This window comes from Corvus brachyrhynchos, unplaced genomic scaffold (genome assembly GCF_000691975.1).
Source record: "Corvus brachyrhynchos isolate BGI_N302 unplaced genomic scaffold, ASM69197v1 scaffold279, whole genome shotgun sequence".
Taxonomy (NCBI): Eukaryota; Metazoa; Chordata; class Aves; order Passeriformes; family Corvidae; genus Corvus; species Corvus brachyrhynchos.
Genome location: NW_008246060.1, coordinates 549,707 through 577,529, shown reverse-complemented (window position 1 = coordinate 577,529; position 27,823 = coordinate 549,707). Strand labels below are relative to the sequence as shown.

The window sequence follows — 27,823 nt, the reverse complement described above, 5'->3', positions numbered from 1 at the left end:
TTTTTTTTTTTTTTTAGAAAAAAAAACTTTTTTTTTTTTTTAATAAGAAAAATAAAAAAAAATTTAATGGTTTCATGGATAAATGACAGGTGAGTAAAAGCATTCCGGTCCTGAGAGCCCTCTCCCGGGGCCAAGCTCTCCAAGGCTGCCAGAGTGATCTGCACCAGGTAGCCTGGACTCCTTCTGCAGGGGAAGAGGGGGCCAAGCACCAGTCTTGGGCTGCCCCTGGCCCCCACCACGGCCCCCCCTGGTCTGTGCTTCATCCCCGCCGGCCCCGGCTTGCCTAGAGGAGCACCAGCAAGCACCACCGCTCGTCATAACTCGGTGATCTCCAGAGGGCTCTCCATGATCACCTCCCGCATCTTGTGCAGGGGGGTGGACTTGGCTGACTCGGTGCGGGCGTTGTGGTCGCTGTAGCCCCCGCAGTCGGCGGTCAGAGTCTCCAGCGAGCGACCCAGCACCTTCTGGTCGTCCTCGGGCAGGCTGTTGAGGTCGGAGGCGAGCAGCGTGCCCGTGCTGCCATGCACCATGTGGATGCCATCGGGACCTTTCAGCTCCACCGGTTGCTTGTGTCGGAAGCGCAGGCTGCCCTGGCTGGGACTGCGCTCCTCCTCCTCGTCCTCCAGCTCCTTCTGGATCAGCTGCAAAAGAGCCATGGAGTAAGGAATTACCACTGTGGCCATAGCAGCTCCTGGCTTCCATGACTCCTGCAATGCTGGAGTCCAGTGGAGGGAAGGACTCTCCTCTTCTGAAGCACTCTCAGAGCGTGGTGATGAGGATCACCAAGAGATGACCTCCAGCTGGATCACTCTATTTTTGGGTGGATGCCCTGGCTCAGGCACCAGCTACCAGCTGGGTGATGGGTCCTGCAGCTGCCCCCAGAGTGGCCAAGGAGGAGTTTGGACCCGGGCTGGAATTTGGGGTTGTGTGAGGGTGGAGGAGCAGGAGGCAGACAGGGACAGAAGATGAAGGAAGGCTGGATGGGGCTGGAGGGGAATAAGGGCATAGACAGATGGAGGGCAGAAGGGTTGAAAGGCATCTCCTATCCCACTGCTCTCCTCTGCTCTCTTTGCCCCTTGTTTTGCCCCCTATGAAGGGTAGAAAGCCGCAGGACGAATCGCTTCTCCCCATACCAGCCCTTCTGCACCAACACCCTCCAGTCAGAGGAGCAGAAGGAAGGAAAGATGATCCCTCACAGCTTTGGCCAGCCTTGGCAGAAATGGGAGCTGATGAAGAGAGTCCACCCTACAAAGAGGGATGTCCTCCCCTGGGGTCAGAAAGACCAAGGGAGAAAGTGCTGCTGATGCTCAGAGGAAACACGGAGAGTCACTGTGGGGCATCAGCAGCCTGGAAAACCAGTGAAAAAACAGCAGTGGGAACCAGTGGAAAACCAACATTGGCTCATTTTGACCAAGCAGAGAGTGGAGGGAGCACTGTGTGAGAGGGACCAAGAGTGGCCACAGGGAGCGACCACAGCCTGTGGGGCCAGGAAGACACACTGCATCCCAGAGGGCACGGCAAGCATCTCCCCACGCCCATGCACACCCCTCTACCTCCGAGACTGAGGAGCGGTCCCCCTGACTGGCGGTGGCCTTATGCACCATCCGCTGGGCAAAGAGCTTTTTCAAGCGCATGTAATCATCCAGGACCACCTTCAGGAGAGTGCCCTGGGTGGAGGGGGAGAGACTGTGGGTTATCCAAGGGAGATGGTTTGATTAGAGGGAGGCCGGCCTCGTCCTGGCATTTTGTGAAGCGACATCACCCTCTGGCACTGTGAACTTGGAAGGTGTACCTGTAAGAGAAGACCCCTTGGCGGAGGATGCCTGCCCTCAAAACTCACCTTGATGGGTCCCTCCCGCATGATCTGCCCCAGCTTGGCAATGTTGTCGTACTCCTGGATGGCTGCCCGCAGGTAGCGGTCATCCTCGGGCTTGGCGGCGGAGGGCTCTCTCCCGAAAGTGCCCTGCAGGAGGAGAGAGCGGCTCAGGAGGTGCTGTGGGTGACAGGCGCGGGAACACGATGTCCTGGCGGGGGCCGTGTCTCACGTGGGTGCGGGCAGGGCTGTTCCAGAGGTCGGTGATCTCGCTCAGGTTCTCTGGCAGGTCGTCCTCGTGCTCCGCCTGTGCCGCCAGCTCCATATTCCTGCAGAAGGGGTCCAGCCACACCGGGTTGGCCCTGCCCAGGGGGAGGAACTGCCATCAGCGCAGGCAAAGAGTGGCATTATCCCTAACGCCATCTGGAGCCTGGATGCTGAGGTTGCACTGCCTCCTCCTGCCCTGTGCTGGTATGAATTTGGCTGCTCTGGATCCAGATACGTGTCAAAACATGCCCGTCATCTCTGCTTACCCCAAACCTGGCCAGGATTGGCACAGATGGAGTCACAGGAGAAAGACCAAGATTTTTTAGCTTAGAAAGCTCTCAGAGCAAGCACGTGTCCCAGGGCCAGTCATGCTCCATGCAGAGCAGAGCAGAGCAGAGAGACATCACGGCTCCACAACACAGGCATCCCTCTCTCGGGAGCAGCCTCCAACTCCAGGGGGTGGCACTCACCCATCAAAAGAGTACTTGTTGGTGTTTGGCATGTCCATAATGTCCATGAAGCCTCTGTTCCCTGCAAAAGGCAGGGATGGGAGTTACAGGGGGACACGTTGGTGGGCTGAGCAGCAAACCATGGGGTGACACTTCTTTATCAGGGAGGGATAAAGAGCAACCAGAAAGGCAGTGACAAACATGCTGGGATGTGGCTGATCATGCAGCGCCTGATGCTGCGAAAAGCCTCCCATCACCACACCGTGCTGGGCAGGATCACTTCTGATATACACCCCACGATATCCCCCATGTCTCCCTGTGACCCTCCTCTGTGCTCTCCATGCACCCCATTCTCCCACACAGCTGGGACACCCCAAACTGCTCACCAGTGGAGCCAGCCACGATGGCTTTCAATTTCCTTTTGTGCCTGCAAAAGAAACAGCCACTCAGGGAGGGAAATAAGGAAGATGCTGGAAAGGAGGACACACAGATTTGCAATAACCCTTCATAGGTATACCCCCGTGTTAAATAAGGCTGGGAGCTTGGAGGGGAGAGGTACTATCAGTATTAAAACCATGCATTTTGGAGGGGATAGGCAGAGAGAGTTACTCACACTGTCCGATAGTACCAGTTCATGAGGATGAAGAGCATGGCAGCCAGGAAGAGCAGGACGGCCAGCACGATGATTGCCATCTAGGAGAGACAGAGGCGGGCATGGAGCCAGCACCCACTGGTGGGCACATGCCCAAAGTTATGTGGGTGGAACATCTCGCCAGTTACTGACCAGTCCCCATGGGAAGGAACACCACCCTGCCTGCGAGCAGCATCTCCAACCCCAGATGGACCCATACCTGCAGAGCTGAGAGGTCATCTGGTGCCCGGGCAGTAATGGCAGGCTGCACATCCAGCACGTTGTAGTTCCTGAAGAGATTCCTCAGCTGCTCCTTGTTCTCGTCTATCATCTGAATAACCCTGGGAAGAGAAGGGTTGCTTGGGCACCTTGACATTATTGAGGGTCCCGAGGGAGCTGGGCCGGGTGGGGGGCCAGGGGACGTACCGCTCCACATCCAGGATGCGGTTGGTCTCCCTGTTTACCACATGGATCAGCAGCTCTGTCTGGGCAAAGTTCACCCGGCCTTTCTTGTCAACATGGAACTGGGGAGAGACAGCAAGGTCTCCAGTGTGGGAGAGGAGTCTCCTCCTGAGCATGCTCCAAGGTGTACTTGCGTGGCAAGAGACCCTCAAGCACCAATCTGGACCCCTTCAGTACACCCCAACCTGGAGTGTATTCGTCACCTTCTGAGCCCAGGAGTGTCTACGGTTATCCAGGCAGGATTCCCCCAAAAGAGACTTCCCAAGTAGCATCTGGAAGGTTGCCTACCCCTCAAAGCAACGTCCAAACAGGATGGTTACCTGCACATCATCTGTGTTGACGATGGCACCTGTGATGTTGGAGAGCAGGCTGATGAACTCCTCCTCAAACTGCCTGACCTTGTCAGGGATCTCATTGATGATGATTTTGACCCTCTGGTCATCCCGCAGGATGTAAATCCCCACAATGGCCGTGTCGTTGTGGCCCACCAGGTCAGAGGCCATAATGTCCACCACAAAGTAGCCGGGGTTATAGGCCGTGAAGAGGTCGAAGGTTCGCAGGATGCCATCAAGAGTTCCTGGGGAATGGATGGTCACATGCCTGGGATTAGTGACCCCAGCCATGGGGACAGCTTTGGCCATATCTCTGCCCAAGACGCCATGCTCCCGGCAGCAGGCTGGGCACTCACCGATGCTGAAGATGTTGGCCACCTCCTCGGAGTCGTTGGAGTGCTGCTTGATGTAGCGAATGCCCAGGATGTTGTACAGGACCAGGCTGTTATTGCCCACATCGGCGTCCACTGCGACCACTCTGATCAGCTCTGACCCCACCTTGGCATCAGTGGCAACCCCTTTGAGGGAGAGATGGGAAAGGGACCTGGGGCGAGGCTGGCTCTCGCTGCCCCATCATCCTGCTGGATTTTCCTGGAAGTATCTCTGTCTCCTGGTGCCCACCCAGCCCCTGGCACCCCTTACCCGCTGTGTACTCCGACTTGGTGAACTGGGGGGACTGGTCATTGATGTCATCCAGGAAGATCCGCACCTCCTGAAGTGTCAGGTCCCCACTGAGGTCCCAGAACTGGGCTCTCCCCGCCTGCTGGTCCTGGGGAGGGGACCAGTTCCTCTGGCTGGATGCTTTTACAATGATTGAGTGGTACGGTTCCTTCTCCCGGTCCAGGTCCCGCAAGACCTTCAGCTTCCCCTCTCGGCTCAGCTGAAAATTGCTCTCCTGGTTCCCAGCTGGGTGCAGAAGGGGGTCCCCAGTTAGGCCCCTTTGGGCTTGGCACTTCCGAAATGCCACCTTGCCCATTGAGAAGGGCAGAGGGGCAGTGAGGAGATGAAGAAAATCCCGGGTGAGGGGTGTGTGGAGGGACACAGAGCTGCCATCTCCACACCCACCTGCTATGAAGTAGTAGACAATGGCGTTGGAGCCCTCATCCGCGTCCACTGCACCAGTGACATTCCCCACCACAGTGCCTGGCCGCGAGTGCTCGGGGACAGAGAGTGCCTGGTACTGGGGACTATCCCTCTGCCAGAGACCCCAGAGAAAGGAATGTTAGGAGCACTGAGGTTGCTTTAAATAAAAGCAGACAGATCCCATGGTGCTGCCCACCATGGTGATGCCCAGGGCTGCATGCTCCATCACATGTGCTCGCTGGCATACCCATCCCTGCATCCCCTGCATCCCACCCCCTTCACTCTGGTGCCTTACAGGTGGCCTGAGGAAGATGGGTTCATTGTCATCGATGTCATCGAGTGCTACCTGCAGGGGCTGCATGGTCTCGTAGGGTGGCTGGCCCTGGTCACAGGCCACGATGATCAGCTGGGGAGAGAGGCAAAAGGGCTGTCCTGGGCAAAACCACACACACTGGGAGACATCACTGAGGCAGGGACAGAGAGGACAGCTGGATGGTGGACGATTTTGGGGGGATTTAACAGGGAATTGGGTGTTGGCTTACCAGGATGCAACCCCCCTATAACACTTGATAACCACCCAGTTCCTGCTAAGGTGTGGTACCTCCACAACTGTGTCAGCCGACCCCATCCTCACCACATCACTTGCATCCCACCAGCCCCATGCTGGACCCACAGCCTCAAGGCCTGCCCCGGCCCCCTGCCCAGCTCACGTTGTACACTGCCTGCTTCTCCCGGTCCAGCCGCATGGCCGTCTGGATCAGCCCACTGACAGAATCGATGCTGAAATACTCCCAGTCCTTGTTCCCTGCCCCAGTTTTCAGCAGGTTGTAGAGCACCACTCCGTTGAGACCCTCGTCTTTGTCTGTGGCATAGACCTCGTAGACGTTGGACCGCAGGGGGATCTCCTGCTTGCACACACAAGCCCTTCAGCCTTGGCACTGCATGCAAACCCCTGCCCCCCCTGCCCCTCCAGACCCCTTGGTCCAAAATCCCTTGGGTTTGGAGGTCAGCAAGCTCCCACTACCCAAACCCAACATGGGGCTGGCAACATTGAGCAATGATTCCCTTTGGCCTGGTGGCTGGGGACTGGCTGAATCAAGCCTGGCTTCCCAGAAAGAGGAAACATCTTAAATGTCAGCATTTCCAGCCCATGTTTATAAACATGCTCTGCACGCACCACACACGGATTGTTTACTAACTCTGAGTGCTGCTGGGGTTTCTGTTCCCCAAATCTGCCCCACCACCCTGCTCGCATGTATGGAGAGAAGCTGTTTTTGAGTGTCCAGCCCCATGAACCAAACCTTGCCAAATGCTAAATCAAGGCCTTGTTCCATCCCCAGTGGAGATGGAGTTTGGATTTTGCTGCTGATAGGCAGGAGTGCTCCTGAATACACTTTCAACGTGCCATGACCCTGCTTGCTCCCAAGGGATTTACCTCCTTGATGTGCAGGATAGTGCCATTGGGTGGGCGGATGAAGACGGGGCGGTTGTCATTGATGTCGATGACCTCGATGTGAAGCATGGTGGTCCCCCAAAGAGGGGGATGCCCCTTGTCTGTGGCCACCACAGTCAGGTTGAACCTCTCATAGGACTGCAGGCGCCGCCGGGATGTGACAAGCCCGGAGTCTTTATTGATCTTGAAAGCCTCTGGGGACAGAAAAAACCCCCCACATCTCTGGCTCAGGACACTTTGCGCCAGATAAATTATAATTAAAAATGAGTATACCAGCTGAAGTGCACCCCTCACTGGTGGGAAATCCCTGTCAAGGGTGATGGAGTGGAGCTGGTGCCTGAGGCCAGGAGTGTGGATGGTCTCAGGGTTTTCATGCCATCCCAGCCCACTGCCACATCCTTGTCTCTGGGCTCTACTCCCTGGTTACCCCTGTCTGTGTTTCACTCCTGCCCAGGCTGGCATAGTGGAGCCAGAGGAGTCCATGTGTCTCAGGAAAATGAATGTTCTGCCATTCCCCTCTATATGCTGGCTTTTGCCTGATTTCCATGATTTCTCCATGTGCAGATATACTGGATTTCAGGCACTATCACTACCCACCCACACCTTTGCCCTTCAAAGCCTTCACCTAAAGCAGGCAGTGAGCTTGCTGCAAGACACACTGGTGTACATAGAAAGTCCTGCTGGGGTGGGGAAGACAAGAGCATAAGCCAAGGCTGGGCTTCAGGATGAAGTCAGGCAAAGTCCTAACACCCCATGAGGAACTGGGAACTGCAGAGCAATAGCAAAAGCTCCACGCTTTCAGTATTGCTCCCAGGAGCCGAAACCAGCCGCCCGAGATGGGCTGTAGGCTTGGTGCCTGCCTACTCCTCCCTCTTCATAACCTTCCTCCCTGGGGAAGAGCCCCCTGCCCCCAGCACCTACCTGCTCCAGGACCCTCGATGCTGTAGGTCACCACGCCATTGTCCCCTTCGTCCAGGTCGGTGGCACTCATGGTGATCACTGACGTCCCTGCTGGCTCATTCTCATAGACGCTGGTGCTGAACTGGCTCTTGCTGAACTGGGGCCTTACATCGTTGATGTCCAGGACTGTGATCAGCACCTTCGACAAAGCACAGCCAGCTGGGTGGTGTGGGGCTGGGGAAGGCTGGGCAGGCCCTGGGGCCTCACCCCTGCTGTGACCTTCAGCTCTGTTGCTGGAGCAACTTCCTGCTATTTGTTTCAGCTCCACCAGCTGAATTCCTGCCTCCAACAATGGGGGCCGCCGTGGCTGGGGGGCCCACTGCTGCCACAGCACTTGCAGACAATAGCATCACCCTTCCCTGCCCCTCCTGCTGACGTGCTGTCCCTGTGGCACAAAGTACCCTGCACCATTCACCCCACAGCTCCTGGCATCATCTGCTCTTCCTTCTGCCTAATTGCCCCCCAGTCCAGCCACTGGGGAGGAAAGGTGGAGCTTTAACACCTTCTTGCTGGTGACCAGCACACAAGGGGTGGTGGGAGGAGGAGAGCCCTACCTGCACCGAGTTCTCCCGACGGTTGCTGGAGACATCCCCAGGGTTGTCCCTGGCCACGGCTGTCAGTGTGTAGCGATCCTTCTTTTCCCGGTCCAGGGCTGACAGGATGTAGATGTCACCCTGCAGCACACAGAGACCTTCAGGTGGACCTCGTCTGGAAGAGCTGGTACTCAAGAAGGGGCAGAAGGTGAGGTGTGGGAGCAAGGCACAATCTGGGACCATTTCAGCCTCCCCTTTGCTCTGTTCCAGCCTTGGTTGGCTCCTTACCGTGTTGGGATTTATCCCAAACTTGCCCTCTCCATCGCTCAGGCTGTACTGGATGAGAGCAAACTGCCCGGAATCTGCATCGGTGGCCATGACCCTCACGATGACCGTACCCAATGGCACATCCTCAAAGACAGCTTTCTGCAACAAAGGGAGCAAGCAGGACTGGTTCATCCTGTGCTGTTTCAGTGGGCAGTAACCAAGGGCACAGGGTGGCACCCAGGGCTGGGCACAGCCAGACCCCCAATAAGGTTCTGGCACAGAGCGCATGGCAGGGTTGACTACCTTCAAATGGTTCAAGCACAGGCAGAGGGAAGAGAAGGTGTCCCTGGAGAACCCCCAGCTCTGTGCCTGTCCTCACCAGGCAGGTACTGCCCAGCCCCACAGAGAGAGTCTATTTAACAGCCCAGTTCACCTGGTAGGATGGTTGACTGAAAACAGGGTTGTTGTCATTGATGTCCACGATCTGGAGGTACACGGGGATCTCAGCCGATCTGCGGGGAGAGCCATTGTCGGAGGCTCGGATGGTGAAGTTCAGCCACTGCACCTCCTCATAGTCCACTGTCCTGTTGGCCACAACCTTCCCTAGAGGATGGCAGACCCTGAAATGAGAAACCTGCCCCAGGTCACCAACCTGCCCCAGATACCCACCTCCCCAGGCCACCAACCTGCCGACGGGTCTTCCAGACAGGCGTATCCTTCTGGAGAGAGTTTCAGCAGCTCATAGGTGTTCTGCCCATTGGCACCTTTGTCTGGGTCCACCGCTGAGATGGAGATGAGTGTGGTGCCCTGCGTGGCTCCCTCCAGGATCCTCTCAGTGAAATAGGTGACCCCGAAGGGGCGGAAGCGGGGTGTGTTGTCATTGACGTCCAAGACGTTGACTGTCAGCTTGGCTGTGGCCATGGTAGAGACCACAGGGGGAGAGAAGAGAAGGAGAACAAGTGACAGATGAGAAGGAAGGTTGGGAAGAAGGAGGGCTGTAAAGACACAATTGTGAAACTCCAGGAGAGCCAACTGGTGCTAGTTCATCACAAAAAATTGCAATATTCCCCAAAGCCACTATGCCTGGAGCATGCTACGGGTGTCCCTATGCCGCTGTGGGACACCTACTCCTGTTCTTTGTGTGTCTTCTCACACAGGAGCCTGAATTTACCCATAGCAGGGTGGCAAGATATGATAGGAATGGTAATGAAGAAATGAGTGTAAGGTTATGGGCACACAGCCCTTTTCACACACACTGTAGCCCTGGGATGTCTGGGACATTCTCTAAAGCTCAGCGGAGAACCTGAACCTGATGGGAGCTGGTCCAGGACTGGTCCCACTGGAAATGCTGCTGGTCAGGATGGAGAGGAACGTGGGAGAGCTGCTGATTATCCAGAAGCTGCAGTGGTGCCTGGGAAGGGCTGTGCCAGTCCCTGTCCCCACACTGCCTGGGCAGAGCCCACCCTTACCGTTGGGCACGCTGACTGAGCGGTCGATGACTTCGCTGGCATTGTCATGGACAGAGATGGTGACCTCGTAGGTGGCCACTAGTTCACGGTTGAGGGGAGTTTTGATCTTCACAGCTCCTGTGAACCCCAAAATACGGATGTCACAGGCTGCCCCCTCCGAGGACCCTGGGCAGGGCCGTGTGTACCAGCCAACTGCTGCACCCTGTGCCATGCTTGTTGTCCTGCCTCTCCAAAGGCTGACTGAGGAAAACACTCGAGAGCTACAGGAAGAAACAACTGTTCTCCCCCCGCTCTCCATCTCCTGCCTTCCTGCCTGTTCCACACAGCCTCAGCTGGGTAAGGGTTCCGGTTGTGCATCCAAGAGGGGTCTGGAAGCTGCTGTTGCTGTTCCCTTGCACAACCCCATCCACCTGAGCTCAGCATCTCTAATAACCTTGTCCTGTATACTTTCCAACAAGGGCCTTTTTCTTTCCTGGATCAGCTTTCTGCTTCCAAAAGAGATGCAGAGAGCTCCTGGCCCTCCTTCCCCAAAGGAGCCCACCACCTACCCCAGAGTGCCTGCCTTGCTCCCCCAGTGAGGGTGCTTGGGTCCAGTCTGCCAAGGCTGAGCAGCCCCTGGCCCGCAACAGAGGCCATCTCTGCCAATGGAGATGGGTGAGATGGAGGGAGATGACGGGTGGCACGGAGAGAGAAATGAGCACAGACACAGAGACAAACCTGGCAGGCTGAGAGCCAGAAAAGAAAGCAAAGGTAAGTCAGTCAGACAGGTAAGAGAAGACAGGGCAGGGTGAGACAGGGCAGCTGGAGGAGGACAGTGGGGAGGCAGGAAAGGAGCATCACCTCCCTATACCTTGGTCACCTACCTCCAGGCAGAGAAGAAGCAGAAGCAGAAATGAGGAGAGGGGTCCACACGGCCCGTGCCACCCTTCCTGCTCTCCTACCTGTCCTAAAATCCACAGCGAACGCTCCTTGCTGTTCGGGCACCAGCGCATCCGTGTCATCGCGGGCCACGATCCCCAGCAAGTAGTACTCCAGGCGAGGGTGGAGGTCCCTGTCAATGGCGGTCACCTCGGCCACCACGGTGCCAGGGGGAGCCGACTCGGGGATGCTGACAGTCTGGATGGGGTTGATGAACTCGGGCCGGCAGTCATTGATGTCGTCGATGACGATGCTGATGGTGGCGGTGCCCGAGAGTGCCGGGGTGCCCTGGTCCACGGCCACCACCATCAGCCGGTAGGCATCGCGCTCCTCCCGGTCAATGGTGATGTTGGCCACGCGGATCACCCCTGTGGTGGCATCAATCAGGAACCTGTCCTGGCCACCACCCTCAATACGGTAATCCAGCTGCTGGTTGAGGCCACTGTCAGCATCTGTGGCTGTCACCTGGAGGACGGAGAAGCCTGGAAAGGTGGGACACAGCCCTCTCAAGCGAGGGTTGGACGGCAGCAGTAACAAGCCCTCGGTCCCAAGGCAAATACCATGAAGCAACATGGGCAGCCTCAATTCCCAGATTTTCCCTTTGACCCCATCCTGGTCAACTGTGTCATTGGGAGCTGGATCTTCACAGTCCCAAGGGGACACCCAGGTCACCCCATTTCCCACTCTCACATCCAGTCCTGACCTGGGGGGCTGTTCTCCAACAGCCGTGCCGTGATGGATGCCGGCTGGAAGATAGGGCGGTTGTCATTGTCATCCAGGATGGTCACTGCCAGGCTGGCAGTGCTATTCAGCCCTCCCACATCACAAGCCACCAGCGTGAACTCCAGATGAGGGTCCAGCAAAGCCTCTCGGTCTATTGCACCACCAGGCTTCACCGAAACCACACCTGGAGAAGGAGAAAAGCCTGGTGGCAGACCACATTGGGACCTGGTGGCCCTGAGCTGGAGACAGAGCAGCTGAGCAACCCCACCTGTCTTGTTGTTGATAACAAAGAGGTTCAGGGATGCCTTCAGGAGCTGGTAGGTCACCACGGCATTGCTGCCCTGGTCAGCATCCAGAGCTAGGATGGGTCCATTGAGCATTGTGACCGGTGTCCCTGGATGAGATGACAAAAGCATTAGGGAGGGTGGCAGTCCCCTGTGGGGCCTCCCGTTCCCCTCCCACCCTGGTGACACATGAGGGACAGCAATGAATGGATGGAGGAGGTGACAGAGTGGGGCCTTGCGGGGTACGAGGCACTGGGGGGTGGCTGCTGCAGCCTTGCAGACGGACTCGCGAGGCCCAGGAGAGGTGGTGGGACATCCAGCTAAAAGCAAACAGACAGACACATCCATCAGATGGGTGGCACCGGCATCCTGCCACCGAGGGTGTCACCTGGAGACACCCAAACCCTTTTCTTGAGATGTTGCTCAATGGCAGGACGGGATACCTAAGGTCTTGGACCAGGGAGCAATTTAAATGGCAGGAAGGCAAACAAAATAAAAAGAATAGTGTTTTTAGCTCTTTGTGTGGGAAATGTCTACCTGACCAAGCTGGATGTTTTTAAAAATCTCTAAGCCCGGAGCAAGGCAGTTCCAGGTGATGGAGAGATGGCAGTCCCTCCTCTTCAGGGATATTGGGCAGGTGGGTGCCCTCAAGGCTGCCCCCAGGGCTCCACACAGCCCACGGGCACCTGTTGCAGCTGAGCAATTCCCAAATGGGGCCGATTTCTCTCCTGTGCCAGGAATGATTTCCACAAGCAGCATGGACCAAAGCTACAGTCTCCTTAAGGCTGATCAAGGCACAAACTCCTCAAACTCAGTGTCCCTGTCCCACTGAACTGCAGCCCTGTCCTTCTCAACGTCCTGTCTCCTTCACCATGGCCAGGAAACACCTCCCCTCATCCAGCCCTGAAGGCAGCCTCCAGGAGCCACATAAGGGAGTGAAGAGAGACCTACCAGGGGGTGAATTCTCCATCACCTCAGCCTGGTAGGAGCTCTGGGTGAAGAGGGGGCGGTTGTCGTTCTCATCCGCTATGGAAATGACCAGCAGGTCAAAATCCTAAAGGAAAATTGGGACAAGAGGGTGATGACCATAATGTCCTTTCCTTGAGCTCACCTTCCCCCTCTCCTATCTCTAGTCAAAGCTGCATTTCCTGGACCACCCTTGAAGGTGTGCAGGGACCCTCACCCTGAGGCAGTCAGCCAAAGGATGCTCCACTATCACTGTGGTTGTCCAACTCCCCAGCCCAACATTGTCCCACCTTCCATGACATCCACTGCTGTTGCATGGAGTCAACAAATGACTTTGGGCTTGCCCTAGACCCTACTGAGCCTGTTCTCTGCTGGGGATGGGGCTGAAGCCCCCTCCTTGTGATCCCCAGATCCCTTCCGGGGACGGGGTTGCTATCGGAAACACTGTGGGTAAAGGCACTGCTTGTTTTTGGCCATGGCAGGAACCCCCTTTTCCACCTGCCCTCCTGTCTGCACCACTGGAGGTCCCGGCAGTGTCCGTAATTACCCGCCTGGCATTGCGTATGTTCTCGGGGTTGTCCTTCACCGTGATGGTCAGCCTGTACTCGGCCACCCGCTCCCTGTCCAGCGGGCGGTTCACGTACACAGTGCCACTCTACCAGGAAAAACAAGGGAGAAAACACCACATGGGATGTGAGGAATGCTTCCCCTAGGGCATCTCCTGCCAGGGCAAGGATGCCAGACAGCACACCTGCGTTCCCACCCTCCTTATCCCAGCATCCCACCCCCCAGGCCGTACGGTGCTGTTGATGTAGAAGGCATTCTCTGTGTTCCCTGCTGTTATGTCGAAGGTCAGGAGGGCGTTGGGGCCCTGGTCCGCGTCCCGGGCAAGGACACGGGTGACAAAGCTGGAGACAGCGGCGTTCTCACTGAGGGTGAGGTTCATTGGAAGGTTCAGGAGCACAGGGTCGTTGTCATTGATGTCCAGCACACGGACACCCACAAGGATCTGCCAGGGGAACAAGCAGAGCAGGCATGTGGCACTTATTTACACCCCTCCCATCCTTTCCTCGCACTCCCCAGGCAAGAGGTGGGCTTTCCCACTCAGCCCAGTATGGAAAGGCCTAGGGACAAGAAGGAGGTGGAGGAGAGGAGAATGAAGCCAGAGACCAGAGGGAAGGAACTGAGCATGGGGGACGGCAGGTCACAGCCCCCTGTGCCAGCCTGGGGGACTCACTGTGGAGCTGAGGGGAGGCACTCCCCGGTCCCGGGCGGCGATGGTGAGGTTGTAGAAGGGGATGTTCTCACGATCCAGCTCGGCATCCTTCCGCACTCGCAGCTCTCCTTCCACCGGGGAGATGACAAATTCCCCTGCCGGAGACAGCAGGGCCCTGGCTCTCACTGTGCCTTGGCTCCCCAAGGGAGTGGCTTGTCTGGGAGCTAGGGCACCATGCCAGGTCTGGGGACAAACTCATGTCCTGTTACTGCAGATATAGGAGGATTGTGACAGCTGGGGACTGTGCTGGATGCACCCCCAGGAACCAGAAGGAGCAGGGGATGGAGTGAGTGGCCAATTAAGAGGTGTCTGTCCTCGTTTTCTGGGCCTTTCTGGAAGATGCCAACAGCCCCTCCATGCCCTGGGATGGCATGGACACAGCACAGACCCCCCACGAGCTGAAGGGCCTCGTCCTGCTTGTTCTGGCAAAGCTTTGCAGTGGGGTCAGCTGGGAGATGTGATCGGGCTCTGCCTTCCAGATTCCCACCACCCCCTTCACAGGGGGACGGCCAGATGTTCCCACGGTTAGGGATGGCCCCCGCTCCTCTGCCATCTGCACCAGGGTGCTGGTGGAGCTGTGAGTGCTGGTGAGCAACTCGGTCCCCAAACACCCTTCAAACCCCACAGGGACTCAGGGACAGGGCTCAGTTTCTCTTTCTGTGCTTTGGTTTTTTTGCCTTTTTGATTTCTTTTTGCCTTTATTGTTTAGCAGATTTCCCCCTTCCCTCCACAAGTCCCAGCCGCCCCCTGTCCAGGCATGAACAGGTTAAGTTTCCTGTTGCTCAAAACAGGATTTCCTGGTGTCGACAGGCTGAGCAGGAAGGGAGGATGGCTTTTCTAAAGCGCTTCCTCCTTGCGCTCCTGCAAGCCAGGCTCTTCCATGGGGCGGCCAGTGGGAGAGGCAATGCCCTGTGTCCCCACTCACCGAGGGGGTCCCCGGCAATGATGCTGTATTCCACTTGTCCACTGGGTCCTGAGTCCCCGTCATGGGCCAGGAAAGTCCAGACACGAGGGCCGGGCTGCCCCTCGGTGACATCGAAGGGACCCTCGTAGGGCCGTGGGAAGGTGGGACAGTTGTCGTTGATGTCATTGAGGTTCACCAGCACCTGAGGTCAGGGTGAGAAGGATGAGAGTTGTGAGAGGAGAGGGATGGAAGGGGAAGACCACCCCGCTGGCCATGAGCATGGGAAGCCATGGATGGGTGACACTGGCAAAATACCTCCTGTATTTCTAGCTTTTCTGGGTTCACCAGACATCCAACTCACAGCTCAGAGATTCAAACTCGGTTATTCCTGACCACAGCCATCCTACAGCCACACTACAGAACTCCAGCTGCACACTGCTAAACCCCTGAGCCATACACCATGGTGGGGAACTCAGTGCAAAAAGCCCACTGTCCTCCACATTCATGTCCAAGCAGGACAGACAAAACCACAGACATGAGTTAGGAGACACCCGATCTCTGCAGCAGCTGCACACTTGCTCACTCCTTTTCCTCCAACAAATAATTCCTAATGCTGAGCAAACTTCAAAAAATTGGCATGTTGCATCCTTGTTCCAACAAAACCACCGCCACCAATGGTGGTACTGATGGTTTTGAGAAGGACACTGGAAATGAGGAATTTTCTGACCTCCTGGGTTAAAGAATAGTGAAATCCACGAGATGGGCATTTGTTGCTGGTTAAATCTAATCTTTACAGAGAGTTTATCCAAATTTCTGTTTCCTAGCAGTAGAGAAAACAAACACTGGCACGTCTTAATCAGGATGATGGACTTGCCGTCACTGGGGATCTCAAATAATCCCTCAACCTCCTCCTAAAAGCTGTGTTTTCATACATTGCTGGCACAAACTCCTTGGGCAGTGGAGGGAGGGTGTTTCCTATCTTTTCTGGCTTTGGTGTTTGTTGCTGAAGGGGTTTCCAAGTTCATGTCTCTGCTTGAGCCAAGTGCAGGGGAAGCTCTGCCTTCACCTGCAGCACATGGCAGCTGCTGCCTTCGCTGCCTGCAGTTGAACCCCGGGTCTGTCCTGGGCCGGGAAGTCATCACCAGTAGTATCAGATGCCCAAATCTGAAGGCTTCACCTTTTCCCAAGCATGAGTCCCACTGCCAGGCTTGCGAGGACAGATTTATCCATAGAAATCTCCCACACTGGTAATCCCACTTTCCTTCAGTTTTTCTTTTTTTTCCCCTTCACACACAAGAACTTATCTCCTTTTGGGGGATTACAGAACCTGTGGCTCAATATCAGGGTGAGGTACAATGGTCCACGGCAACCGAGACAGAAGATTTAACCCATCCCTGACACCTGCAGACCACCAAATCAATCTCGGCATGTGGCACAATTTATCAAGTCACAAAAATAATCAGTGTACTCAATTTCTGCAAAATATTTTCTTTGGAGCTGCTCGCCTGCCCTCCCCAGTCTTTGAGCAGTGCACTAAGTTCAGGTCAATGAGGCCCAGGGAGAAGAGAAAGAGCTTTAAATAACCTCCTTACAAGAAAGGAAAAAGGAATTTTAAAAGCACATAAATAACCACAGAAGATAAAGATTAAGCTGAAATTAATGCTATAGCAATGCTTTACTACCTGCTGCCCCTTCAAGCAAGAAGAACCGAGGCCATCTCAAGAAAACATAATGCAACTTAAAAGGAGTTCCAGGAATTTCTCTATGTCTTTGCAGGACCTAACAACTGGGCTGATTAACCCATAAGTGTCCATTGTGCATGACCCTGTTTTGAAACCCCCCTGAGGGAGCAAAGTGACAGCAACTGGGCAAACCGGCCACAGCTGGGAAAAGCAACTGGTGACCACTGGGAAGGAGATGTGAAACTGCTCACAGAGCAGGAACTCCTTGACCCCAAAAAGGCCACAGTGTCGCAACCCCCCCATCAGCTCCTTACTGTGGTGGTCGACGTCAGCCGGCGCGAGACAATGGGGCACTGGTCGGTGGCGGTGACGATCAAGGTGTAGCGCCCGTGGCTGATCTCGTAGTCCAGCTCCTTCATTGTGCGGATCTCCCCCTGCAAGGACAGGGGAGAGCAGCTGGGAGTGAAGGGAGCAGGACAGGGACACGTCTGGAATGGGGCCGGCATCTGTACTGACCGTGGTGTTGTCAATGTGGAAGGTACCCAAGATGTTGCCTTCGGTGATGCCATAGGCCACCGTGCCATTGGGTCCCTCATCCTGATCCAGGGCGTGCACAGTGACCAGGGTGGCGTTGAGTGTGGAGGGACCTTCATCGAGGGTCACCTCGTACAGCTGCTGCCGGAAGGTGGGAGCACTGTCGTTCTCATCCAGGATGGTGACATACACCATGGTGGTGGCCTGTGGGACATGGGACATCACGTTAGACACTGTGGAGGCATTTGCTGGGCAGTCTCTGGAGCTGGCTGGGGAAGGCTGGATTTGTCAAGGCCAATGACCAACACAGGCTCAACAGTGCCAAGAGACAAAAACAGAGTGCAGGGTTCCAAATGAAATGAGCCGTGGCAGCAAACACACTTCCAGGTAACGGCTGGGTACAGAGATAAACGTACTGAGATTAAATCACACCCTTGTTCCCAAGCAAATCATGTCTCTATGGGGTCCCTCCTCTTTTCACAGTTTACCATTGCTGGCAACACCAGGGAGCAGCCCATGGCACAGGGAAAACCAGAGGCTGAACCCCACTGTGCCTCCCTGCCTTTGGAGGAGGCACGTGTGAGTCCTTGCCTAGCCACTGGGAACACCGTGGCTGCTATTAACAAGTGTGGCAATATGGATGGAAAATACCTGGAGATGACGCTGCCACAGCTCAGGGGAGGAACAAAACCGAGCACCTTGGACAACTGGACTGACCTCCCACAGTCCCACCATCTCCCTGCTCACCACAATGTCACTGCTGGTCAGGCTCAGCCAGATCTGAGCCTCTTCCAGCTGTCCCTGGCTCTGCACAGGCACCTGGATGTCCTGGCTGTCTTCTGCAGGTGTCTCCCCACCTGGGGATGGGGAGGTGACAATGGCACAGCACTCTGCCTAAGGGCTCACCACAGACGTGGGGGCTTGGGACAATAAACCATTTTCTTGGAGTCTCTGGACTTCATCCTACACCTTCCCCAAGCAACACACTTCTTCCAGCCAGCCAAGGGTTACATTTTTGGCAGGAGCATCACAGCCGTGTTTGCTGTAAAACCACAATGCCACACGGTAATTAGGTACTTTTCAATTTCCCTGCACGCTCCAGATTCAGAGCAGGCAAGCAGCAAAGTTTCCTGTGGTTTGCAAAAACTCCCCGTGTCTGCGGGCTCCACTTTCCAGGGAACGCTGACTGGAAATGAGGCAGCTCTCAGCTGCAGCCAGAGATTTTGTTGATGCCTTAGGAATTTGAAGAGAAGCTCCCAGAGGAGTTATGTGTCAGACCATGGGGCTGCTTTGCTATTTCAGGGCAGAGTGTAAATGGGCTGTGGGAGGAGATGCTTTGCTCCCATTTTTTGGGGGAAAGCTCCGTTTCCTTTTCCAAGCCAGCATTGTTCTGAGTTACGCTTCCCTGTACCTGCCTCCCGTTCATCCCAGGAGAGGTTCTGCCTCCTTAATCCTCACAAACACGGGAAAAACAGTCCTTGCAAGTAAAGTAATTACAACCAGGCCCAAGGAATCAGCTCCTGCTGGGAAAGGGATGGAGACCAGCACCCGCAAGTCCCTTGGCACGGCGAGCATCCCGCTAAGCACCCCAAAAATGCAGGCAGGAGGACCAGCTGGTTCTACGTGAGGCTGTAAGGGAAGAAACCCAGCAAACGCAACCACTGCCCGAAGAGGTGGGGTCCGAAGTGATCCCCACCCGCGGGTGCTCCTGCCCGCAGCTCCCTGCAGCCTCTCACCTCCGGGGGGTGCTCGCCGTTCTCTCCAGCGCTGCGCGACATCGCAATGAAATTTCCTGTCTGTGCAAGTCCGGCTGTCGCTGCGGGGCTGCTCAGAGCGTGCAGTGCCTCCGCAGAGGCCACCTCTCCGCGGTCACCCCGCCACCATGGGGGCAGCGTCCCCCCGAACCGGGCTGCTCCTGGCTGCCCTCTGCCTGCTCGCTTCCCACGGTAAGCTCCAGGTCGCTTTCCTCTCCTCCCTGAGCGGAGAAACTCTCCTCACTGGGGCACCGTGTTCGCCTGCCCGGGGCTGTGTCGCGGCACAAGGAATTAGGGGTGTTTGGGGCGTTATTTATTCTCTTCCCCTGTGATTCTGGTGTGTGGGGGATCAAGCCAGTGTTTCACACGGTGCTAGTTGTGCTGGGGTAAAGGGACCACAGGGGAACTGCTGTTCTAAAACTCTGAGACTGTTTTTTTCTTTCTTCCTCTGCTTTGATCTAACATGCGTGGAAGGAAAGCAGCCCCCTGTCCCCGCCAGCCTCCCGCTGGAGACCCCCGGCTGGAAAAGCTGCTCCGTTCCCGCACGGCACTTTTCCCTGGCACTGCGGGGGTCCCCGGCTGTGCCACGGTGAGAAGATCCTTCCAACAGCCCTGGGGGAGCGGGGAGAGGGGATTTGTGCGAGCGGGGCTGGGATGCCCTCTCTAAGGATGCTGCGCTCCGCCGGGATGTGCCTGGCAGCTTCTCCGGGTGGGCAACCAGCCGTGGCCAGGGCCACTGTGAGTGGCTGCCGAGTTCCCCTTCCTCGGAGTGAGCGCTTCCCAGTGCTGGAAGCTCGCTGGCTGCTTATCAGGGGGATGCTTTGGGAGGGGGCTGCTTCATGCCTGACTCCGCACCAGCCCTGGCAGGCAGCGTTTCCGTTCGGGGCTCCGGGGCCAGGCGGTGAAACAGGGGCGGTGGCATTAAAACCGCGGTTCGGCTCTGGACGACTCAGAAAAGGAAGCTGGGACGGACCATGATCCCTCCCTGCCCTGCACAGGCAGAAGGTGGGCATCGGGCTTGGCTTCACCCTCTCTCCCGGGACAAAGTGACTGCCTCCATGATTTCTGCCAGCGCATCTCCAGGAAGAAAAGATGCCCAAAGATGCCCCACTGCAATGGGGCCGGAGGTCCCTTCTCTCCTATGGGACAGCAAGGCTGGTGTGGATTGAACCACGTTTTGCTTCTCCTCTGAGTCTCGGCATCAGGGAGCAATTCCCAGCATCTCTACTGGGATTTCAGTTATTTCATTTATGCATCTGGGGTGCTGGGACTGAACTTCAGGCCTTCTGCAATGCAACAAGCTTGGATGCTGATGTTCAACGTGAGACTGGTGCCAGAGGAACCAAGCTTTGTGCAACCCTGTGCCTGCCAAAACTTTCTGAAGCCCTGGCTAATTTTGGCAGGGACTGATGGAGAAGTAGCCCTTGGAGACATCCAGCTTGGGGATGCTGGCAGCAAGGTGGATGAGGAAGTGGCTCCTCTTCACCCAAAGGATGGCAGCTCAGCTGGGCTTTCCAAAATCACATCCCAGGTGCTGTCCCTGGGCCAGGGCTGTGCTGGAAGACGAGCAAGGCAGGACCCTTCCAGTGGGAGCAGCGGCTCCCCGCTGCTCCCTCCACTGCCGGGATGATGGGTACCCCCACTGCTGGAAAGCCATTTGGCTCCTGGGGTGCAGGAGATGAGGGCTATTAACATGTCTCAGGCATCTTCAGCAAGTTTTTCGCTCCTCTTTCTCTTGTGCTTGAAGTACTCCTGCAGAGCTGTGGATGGCCCTGCACATCTCACCTGGATGATAACGCTGAAGCATAATGACAGCACAGTGATGATGGGGCTTGTGGCACTTTGATGTGAGCCTGTTACAAGAACTCCCAGAAGAGGAAAAAAGCAGAGCTCCTTGCTCCACCTCTATCCAGCAGCCCCTCCTCTGCAACAGGTGAGCCCCTCCAAAGGCTCCATCCCCTGCTCCCTGCTGACTTCCTTGGAGTGGAAAGAGGTGGCCTGATGTGGAAGCCATTTCTGTCAAGCACAGGAGTGCAGATCAAACATCTGCTTGCTAGGGCGAGGGACTAAACTTAAGAGAAGCAGCCAGCAGAGGCTTTTGGACACTGACCCAGAATTCGGTGTAAATCCTGATTTATTTAAGCTGCTGGTCGGCGAAGTAGCACAGGTTTCTGCACTTTCTTGTGTTTCTGTTTTGTCTGAAAGCAGAGTTCCCAGGTGTCAAGAGAGGCAGTGATGCCAGCGCTGGGATGTACCGACACTGCACTGGGCTCTGCGCCACACCGATGCAACACCACTGGCTGAAGTTACTGAGGTGCCAAAGAAGAAAAGGGGCACTTTTGGCACCTGCTTGAGACCTCCTCTGTCTTGACCAGATGGTGACAAGACAACAGCTCTCAGCTCAGCCCTCAACTGGTCCAACCAGCTGGAGATGTGCAGAGATGGGCATCTGGCTTTATTCTGGCATTTGCCAGCAGCTCTGACTTCAAAGGGAAGTCCTTCAGTTGGGGTGTGGATGGAGCCAAGCCTGGGCTGTGGGCATTGAAGAAGCCCAGGAGATTAGGATCCATGGGCTTTAGTATAAAGACACCACCAGAAGATGTTTCCTCTGGGCTCCATCTGGCATTCAGCATGCATTTGAAGCCTCGGTAATCTTGGGGAGGGAGCACCAGCTGCCCTGGCACTGCTCTGGGTTGTACCGTGCCTTGCCAGCTGCTTTCTCCTCCAATCAATGGCTTTTGAGAGCCTTCCCCCACTCCAGAGAAGGAAGGGAAGGCTGTACTGCCAAAGGCTGCACACATGTTAACCTCTGCCCCTCCCCGAAAGCGTGGGCTGTGCTGACTTTCCATCCAGACGGTTCCCATCAAGCTCCGGAGGTGGAGGCTGGATGGTGTAGCAAGGCAGAGCTTTGCAAACTGCGCGGGGATGAGTGGGACGGCCCTACTTCTTTTGAGGGGGGTGCATGGAAAACAAAAGACTCCTGAAGACACTTTTGGAAGGTGTTGGAAGTGTGGCTTCCTCCAATAGAGCCCTGGCTTCCCTTCCTCTGGCTCCCAGGAGACCCCCGATGTGAATGGGGCACTTCCCCTTGCAGCAGGTATTGAGAAACACATCTGAGGTGCCTTTTGTGTTCAGTGCTTTGGCAAGGAGGTGGGGGATCTACTCTGCTGCCTGCAGAACCCATCCAGGCTGGCCATGCATCCTGGCCCCAGCAGCACCCAAGGAGAGGAAGAAGCCAGGGCTCGAAAACAAGACTGAAAGAGGCAGTGCTGAGCTCAGGCCCTGCAAACCTATGCCGCAGAGCAGCTCCGGGGACGTGCTGCTGCACGTGCTGTGGGGAGCAGGAAGCAATTAGCTGGAGTGGTCAGGCAAAGGTCACGCCATCCCTGACTCTGGGGACTCCTTGGCACTGTGGGCTCCAGAGCAGGGAGTGCAATGGGGCCGATCTCCTTCCCAAAGCCTCCCTCTCCCTGCAGAGCACCCTCAGGCAGGGACTCAGGGGCTTCATGGCTGCTCTTGCACCATCATGTAAGAGACAGTGATAACCACGAGGGGTGCAAGGCACATTTTTGGTTTCACTCTCTCCAGCAGAGCCCCGTGCCAGGGAGGTGACACAGTGACTCTACTCCCAGGAGGAGGATGCTCTCCGGGTGGCCCAGCAATGGGGAGCCTCTGGCCCGGCTGCATGCTTGCGGGCAGCCACATCACTCCGTGCCTGTGATTGACACCCTCTTGATACAGCAAGTGAAAAACCTCAAAGTGAAACGTGGCGGAGCTAATGGCACAACAGGATGTTACCAAAATAAAAAAGCATCTTGTCCTTACAACATCTTCTCTGCTGCAAACCAGCCCCAGAAACCTCTTTTCCACAGTAATTTAAAGTAAATAAACCCAGAATCTGCTTCTTCTCCAGCTTTTGAAGTGACGTTTGCACTTCGGCAAACATGAAGGAGTGGCAGGGCCAGAGCACCAAAACCTCTCCTGTCTTTGCACTTTTCCCTCCCGGCACAGCTCCCCTCACCCACCAGTGCCCCCCACCCGTGTGCTGGGAAAAGACCAGCAATGCTGCTGTGTGCCCCTTGCTCCCACTTCTGCCAGGGCTCCTGTCCACATTCCAGAATTTCTTTCTGAAAATTGTTTTCATTTCCAGCAGCTCCTAACTGTCAGCATCAGCCAGTTCCCCCTTCTCCTCCCTGGGGGCTGAAAAACAAGGAGGGTGGGACCTGCTCCCTGCCTCATCTGTGGGAGAAGGGGGGGGGGCACTGCTCCTCCTAGAACTTTTCTGTTTGTTTTTGCTCCTTTTATTTTTTTGCAGCTGGCTCAGCAGTGCTTGTGTTTCCTCCTTCCTCATGAAGGAGGAAACAGAACCTGCTACCTTGCTTCTCCTCATCCTCTGCATGCTTTGCCTCCCTGCCCCACACCTCTGCTGGCCCCAGAGAAGCTTCTGCCTCCCTGCTGCTGATATTTAAAGCATGTCTCTCCTCCAGAGTTGATTTCTAGGGTGAAGTTGTGCTCCCAGCCCCGCTACAGAATCCTGGAATGATTTGGGTTAGAAGGGACATAAAGACCGTCTAGTTTCAACACCTTCCACTAGAGCAGGTTGTTCAGAGCACCATCCAAGCTGGCCTTGTACACTTCCAGGAAAGGGGCAGCCACAGTTGTTCAGGGCACCCTGTGCCAGGGCCTCACCACCCTTTGCCGACATCGGTGGTGGGTTTGCAGTGCTTGTTTGGGGAGTTTTGCTACAAACTCAGGGTAAACACAGGCTCTGACTCAGTGCCTTCTCCCCGGCAGGAGGGGCAGCAGCTTTCCTGATCACCACCCCGTACTCGCTCTGCGTCTGCCCCGAGGGCCAGAACGTCACCCTGACCTGCCGGATCAGCGGCCCCCTGGCCGAGCGCCACGACCTGCTGTACAAAACCTGGTACTTCAGCAGCACGGGGGACCAGAGCTGCTCCGACAAGCGGCACATCCGCAACGTCACCGAGAAGGAGCTGCACCACGACCTCAGCAGGCACCACGAACTGCCGGGCAACAGCTCCCAAAAATCCCCCCTCAGGCGGCAAAGCAGCCACCACGGTGTGGAGTTTGTCCCTGACCACCACGGCGCCTTCCACATCGTGGTGATGAACCTGACGCTGCAGGACAGTGGGAATTACTGCTGTTACGCCGTGGAGCTCAGGCGGGAAGGTCACAGCAAGCCCCACACCAGGCAGGTGGCTCACGGCTTCGTGGAGCTGCAGATCCAGCAAGGTGAGGGGGACAAGGGGAGCCCCTGCCAGCCCTGCATCCATGGCAGGGCAAAGTGCCAGAGAAAGGGTGGTGGGGGATGCAGCACTGGGGCTGGGGAGGCAGCGTGTGCTGATGCTGGAAGTGCAGGGCATGTTCCAGAAGGCAAAGGGCAGCAGATGTTGAAGGTTTGGATTGGAGCTAGAGAGCAATGAAACATTAAAAAAAAAAAAAAGAAAAAGCTTAGCAACTCAAGGGGCTGGAATGCAATAAAATCCATGGTACATAGTTTCACTGATCTTCATCAACCTTTTACTGGCAGAGAGGAAAACAAGCCTCAACTTAAAAGGAGCTGGCTGGTGGTGCAAGCCTGAGTGAGGGCTCACAGATAACCTTGGGACAGCAGCCCAGTGGGAGAGGCATGAGGGAGGGGAAGGCGTCTCCTGGCCTTGATTTGCAGCATTAGATAGCTTTTCTTTAAAAAAAAACTATAAAAAAATAGAGGCTGCATGGCCAGGGATGGGCCCTGCTGCCATGGGGAAAAGGGGCTTGCAGCAGGGATCTCAGTGAACACTTCCCAGGATTAAACTCCTGCTTTGGGGTGCTCTGGGATGATATTCTCAATACCAGGGAGAAAAGGCAAGGACATCGAGCAGGTTGGGAGTTCTGTGGGACCTGAGGGAACCCCCCAAGGTGTAAGACGCTTTTCTGTTCTCTTCTGCAGGCAAAGGGGAACTTCAAAACTGCACATTTCATACTGCCACCAGCAAAGGTAAAGGGAAAAAACCCTCTTTCCAATGTCCTGCTCACCATCCTGGCCCAAGCATTCCCTAGGGATCACTGCAAACACACCAGTGTCCAGATGCAACCTCACAGACAGGTGTTGGGAGGGTGGTTTCCAGTGCTGTTCCAACAGGGTGTGCATCACAGGTGCATCCTCAGGCTAAGGAGAGCCTTCTTCAGCCCATCACCTGGACATGACTGTCCTGAAGCCCATGGAGATCATTCACCCTGTTGTTCTAAAGCACCTGAACTCCGTCCCAAAACAGAGTCAGGGAATTAGCGGCCGCTGCCACGAGAAGATGGGAAGGGACAGAAAGATAAAGAGTTGCAGGCACCTCTTGCTACACCCCAAGCCTAGGCCACCTCTGCCTCGAGCAGGGGAAACCCAAATCTTGCCTGAGTGCTCAGACAATGTGGGGCTCCCCCAGAGCTGTGTCTAGACATGGAGATGCCCACACTTCACTTTGCAGCTGGTTTCTTGCTGGGTCGCTCTGTCTACCCCCCTTTGCTGGCTGCCAAATGGGCAGATTTGGCTAAAATTATTTTGCAGCTTGCCCAGACAAGGGAAACAGCTCCTGGTCCCCATGAGCTGTGCTTCCTGTCCCTAACCCTCAGTCTCAAGTGCTGGGACACCCTGCCCTGTCAGGAAAAAAGGAGAAAAAAAGCCCCCTCCTAAAATGCAGACACATGGGGCAAGAAGCTGCTTCCTCAGATGTGCAGGAGAGGAGCTGAACCTGCCCTTGATTTAAGAAGCTCTCAACCTCACCATGAGCCATCCCACAGGGACCTTGATGGCCACAGATGTGCCTGCAGACTGCCAGCCTTTCTGGGAGCCTCTGTGGGTGACATTCTCCAGGGACACATTAATCAGCAGAGGCTGTGGGTACCAAGCCCTTTGATGCCCGAGCACCTGGAGGCTGGCAGTGGGTCAGAGTCAGTGCTCCAAAGTTGCTGGGAGCCTTTATCAGGGCTTCTCTCCTCATGTTTAGAAGACCAAAGACCTTGGGATGTCCTGCAGCAATGAAGGACTTTGGTCTAGGTTCTAAAAGGATGCCTCAGAGCTTATCTCCACAGCTGGCAGTGCACCCCAGTGTGAATCCCATGTGTGTGGGAGCCACATGCATCGTCTCTGAGGCAACATGGGGCTGCCCTGTGCTGGACTTGATCTTTAAGGTCTCTTCCGTCCTAAACAATCCTGTGATTTTGGCTTGGGGAAGCCAAGGAAAGGGAAGGTGAATGGAGGGTTCATCTCTGCCCTCTTCTGTTGCAGATATCACGGCTGCCGCACTGGCCACAGGCGCCTGCATCGTGGGCATCCTCTGCTTGCCCCTCATCCTGCTCCTCATTTACAAGCAGCGACAAGCTGTCAGCAGCAGACGTATGTACCGGGACACCCACCTCATCTCCTGGCCTGTACTAGCCTGGCAAGGCTGGGATGGGATGTGCCCCACTAGGATCAGCTGCTTCAGCTGCCCTAAGTCCCATGGGTGTGCTGTAAGGTGGCCCCCAAAGACAGGTCCCTGCCAGGTGCTTCCTAGAGAGCTGTCCTGGGAAGGACCAGGCATGCCTGCAGGCTGCTGATGAGGAGTGTGGGATATGAGGGGACACCAGCAGCGTGCTGGAGGCACTGAGGCTGTGAAGATGCTCCCTGCTGACCCCTTCCCTCCACATCCACTGTGAGAGCCATCTCATTTACTCATCTCTCCCTTCACTGCACACCTGAAGTAGAAGCTTTGCCTTCTAAGTGATTGAAAAGCATTTTTAGCACTTTTTCTCTCCCTCATCTTTAAAAAGACCCCTGACATGTCCATGGCCACAGAACTGCAGCAAGCCAGGTCTCCCCTCCGCTGCCCCAGCTCTGGAATATCAGGCTGTGCTGAGGCATAGCAGGCTGACAGCTCCTGCCCATGCTTGGCTCCCAGAGATTTCGGTAATTAAGCGGAAAGGGGCACCACCTTAACTGGCAGAGCCATTTCATCAGCCCTTGGGCAAGCGGGGGCCTGCGGTTTCCCTCTCCCAGCCTGGTGGGCGGCTGTGCGGCTCTGAGGAAACCTTTGGAGAAGTGGTTTTTGCAGCAGCAGCAGGCACAGTGCCAGCCACAAGAATGGGAACTGTGCTTTCGACAGCCATCCCCTTCATGCACCCATTTAGCAGTGGCTGGGCTGCAGCTCCCACCTCCATTGCAAAGAATCACCTGGAGGCTGCTTCACCCCAGAGGGGAGTCAAAATCCAGGGCGGGGTTGCCTCTCAGGTACCATGGACCAGGTTATTTCCACAAAGCACTTTTCTTTGGCACAGTTTGGGCCAAAATTCGAGCACCTCAGCTCAGGGTGATTGCCATACAGGTGTCCAGCAGAGCCCAGTAACACTCCATTACTGTTACTGGGCTGTGGGATCTGCTGCGACTAAGGGCATGAGGGAATACCTACCACGGTGCTGCTCAGCCAAACGCAGGGGCAGCCAAGTGCCCAGTGGTGTTTTGCAGAGCCCCAGGAGGGTGCCACAGGTGGGTGGTGGGTGCATCCAGGCACGAGTGGGCCCAGACTGCAGCCTGGGTGCTGCAGCTGCACCTCACTTCACCCCATGCCTGCAGAAGTATCTCTTCCCCTTCTTTGGAGGGTAAGAGACACTCAATGGTCTCTTGAGTGAGAGACCACAATTGGTCTCAATGTGGGAGGAAGCTGGGCTGGGGAGTAAACAAGGTGGGAGAGGGCAGGGATGCAGAGAAGGAGGTTTGGGAGCGAAGCAGAGAGCTGAAGAAGTGGATGAGGAAGGGAGGAATGCAGAGAGAGAGGAGGAAGTGCAGGTGGATAAGACACCAGAACACAGCACTGGGCCTGACGCTAGGCCTTGTGCTGCTGGCACTCACCCCAAACGTTTTGTCTTTGGCAGGTGCCCATGAGCTTGTCAGGATGGATAGGTAAGGAAACGCACGTGCTCCCAGCTGCCCCTGCCTCCTCACCTGCCCTCTCTGCCTGCATCTCAGACCCTACAAGGGTCTTGCCCTTTCCTCCTTCCCTTTAAAGCTGGCACATATCCTCAGCCCGGAAG

General features: G+C 55.9%; 2 protein-coding genes across 8 annotated transcripts in view; one reads left to right on the top strand and one right to left on the bottom strand.

The window, feature by feature from the left end:
- Positions 1–27,823, bottom strand: part of CDH23 (cadherin-related 23) — a 175,373-nt gene continuing 147,550 nt past the window's right edge. For 2 of the 6 annotated variants that reach the window (XM_017746343.1, XM_017746344.1), the window contains 31 exons: positions 16,989–17,210; positions 16,787–16,906; positions 14,812–14,992; positions 13,848–13,981; positions 13,410–13,619; positions 13,158–13,265; positions 12,596–12,698; positions 11,629–11,754; positions 11,341–11,544; positions 10,661–11,119; positions 9,720–9,836; positions 8,937–9,161; positions 8,684–8,853; positions 8,272–8,409; positions 8,005–8,124; positions 7,412–7,589; positions 6,473–6,684; positions 5,748–5,942; positions 5,333–5,443; positions 5,020–5,149; positions 4,597–4,860; positions 4,311–4,472; positions 3,943–4,199; positions 3,587–3,684; positions 3,381–3,501; positions 3,143–3,222; positions 2,916–2,956; positions 2,551–2,611; positions 2,046–2,175; positions 1,841–1,963; positions 1–641 (listed from right to left, as the gene is read on the bottom strand). In XM_017746343.1, coding sequence (XP_017601832.1) covers positions 315–641; positions 1,841–1,963; positions 2,046–2,175; positions 2,551–2,611; positions 2,916–2,956; positions 3,143–3,222; positions 3,381–3,501; positions 3,587–3,684; positions 3,943–4,199; positions 4,311–4,472; positions 4,597–4,860; positions 5,020–5,149; positions 5,333–5,443; positions 5,748–5,942; positions 6,473–6,684; positions 7,412–7,589; positions 8,005–8,124; positions 8,272–8,409; positions 8,684–8,853; positions 8,937–9,161; positions 9,720–9,836; positions 10,661–11,119; positions 11,341–11,544; positions 11,629–11,754; positions 12,596–12,698; positions 13,158–13,265; positions 13,410–13,619; positions 13,848–13,981; positions 14,812–14,992; positions 16,787–16,906; positions 16,989–17,210 — 5,127 coding nt within the window. In that variant the 3' untranslated portion in view covers positions 1–314. Of the gene's footprint in view, positions 642–1,553; positions 1,668–1,840; positions 1,964–2,045; positions 2,176–2,550; positions 2,612–2,915; positions 2,957–3,142; positions 3,223–3,380; positions 3,502–3,586; positions 3,685–3,942; positions 4,200–4,310; positions 4,473–4,596; positions 4,861–5,019; positions 5,150–5,332; positions 5,444–5,747; positions 5,943–6,472; positions 6,685–7,411; positions 7,590–8,004; positions 8,125–8,271; positions 8,410–8,683; positions 8,854–8,936; positions 9,162–9,719; positions 9,837–10,660; positions 11,120–11,340; positions 11,545–11,628; positions 11,965–12,595; positions 12,699–13,157; positions 13,266–13,409; positions 13,620–13,847; positions 13,982–14,811; positions 14,993–16,786; positions 16,907–16,988; positions 17,211–18,742; positions 18,822–27,823 lie in introns of those variants that run through there. The other 4 variants (XM_017746350.1, XM_017746347.1, XM_017746346.1 and 1 more) reach the window with 4 other exon arrangements.
- Positions 18,857–27,823, top strand: part of CUNH10orf54 (chromosome unknown C10orf54 homolog) — a 10,172-nt gene continuing 1,205 nt past the window's right edge. The window contains exons 1-5 of one of the 2 annotated variants that reach the window (XM_008642734.2): positions 18,857–18,952; positions 23,555–24,013; positions 24,714–24,761; positions 26,043–26,150; positions 27,665–27,692. In XM_008642734.2, the coding sequence (XP_008640956.1) occupies positions 18,889–18,952; positions 23,555–24,013; positions 24,714–24,761; positions 26,043–26,150; positions 27,665–27,692 (707 nt within the window). In that variant the 5' untranslated portion in view covers positions 18,857–18,888. The remainder of the gene's footprint in view (positions 18,953–23,554; positions 24,014–24,713; positions 24,762–26,042; positions 26,151–27,664; positions 27,693–27,823) is intronic. The other variant, XM_017746351.1, reaches the window with a different exon arrangement.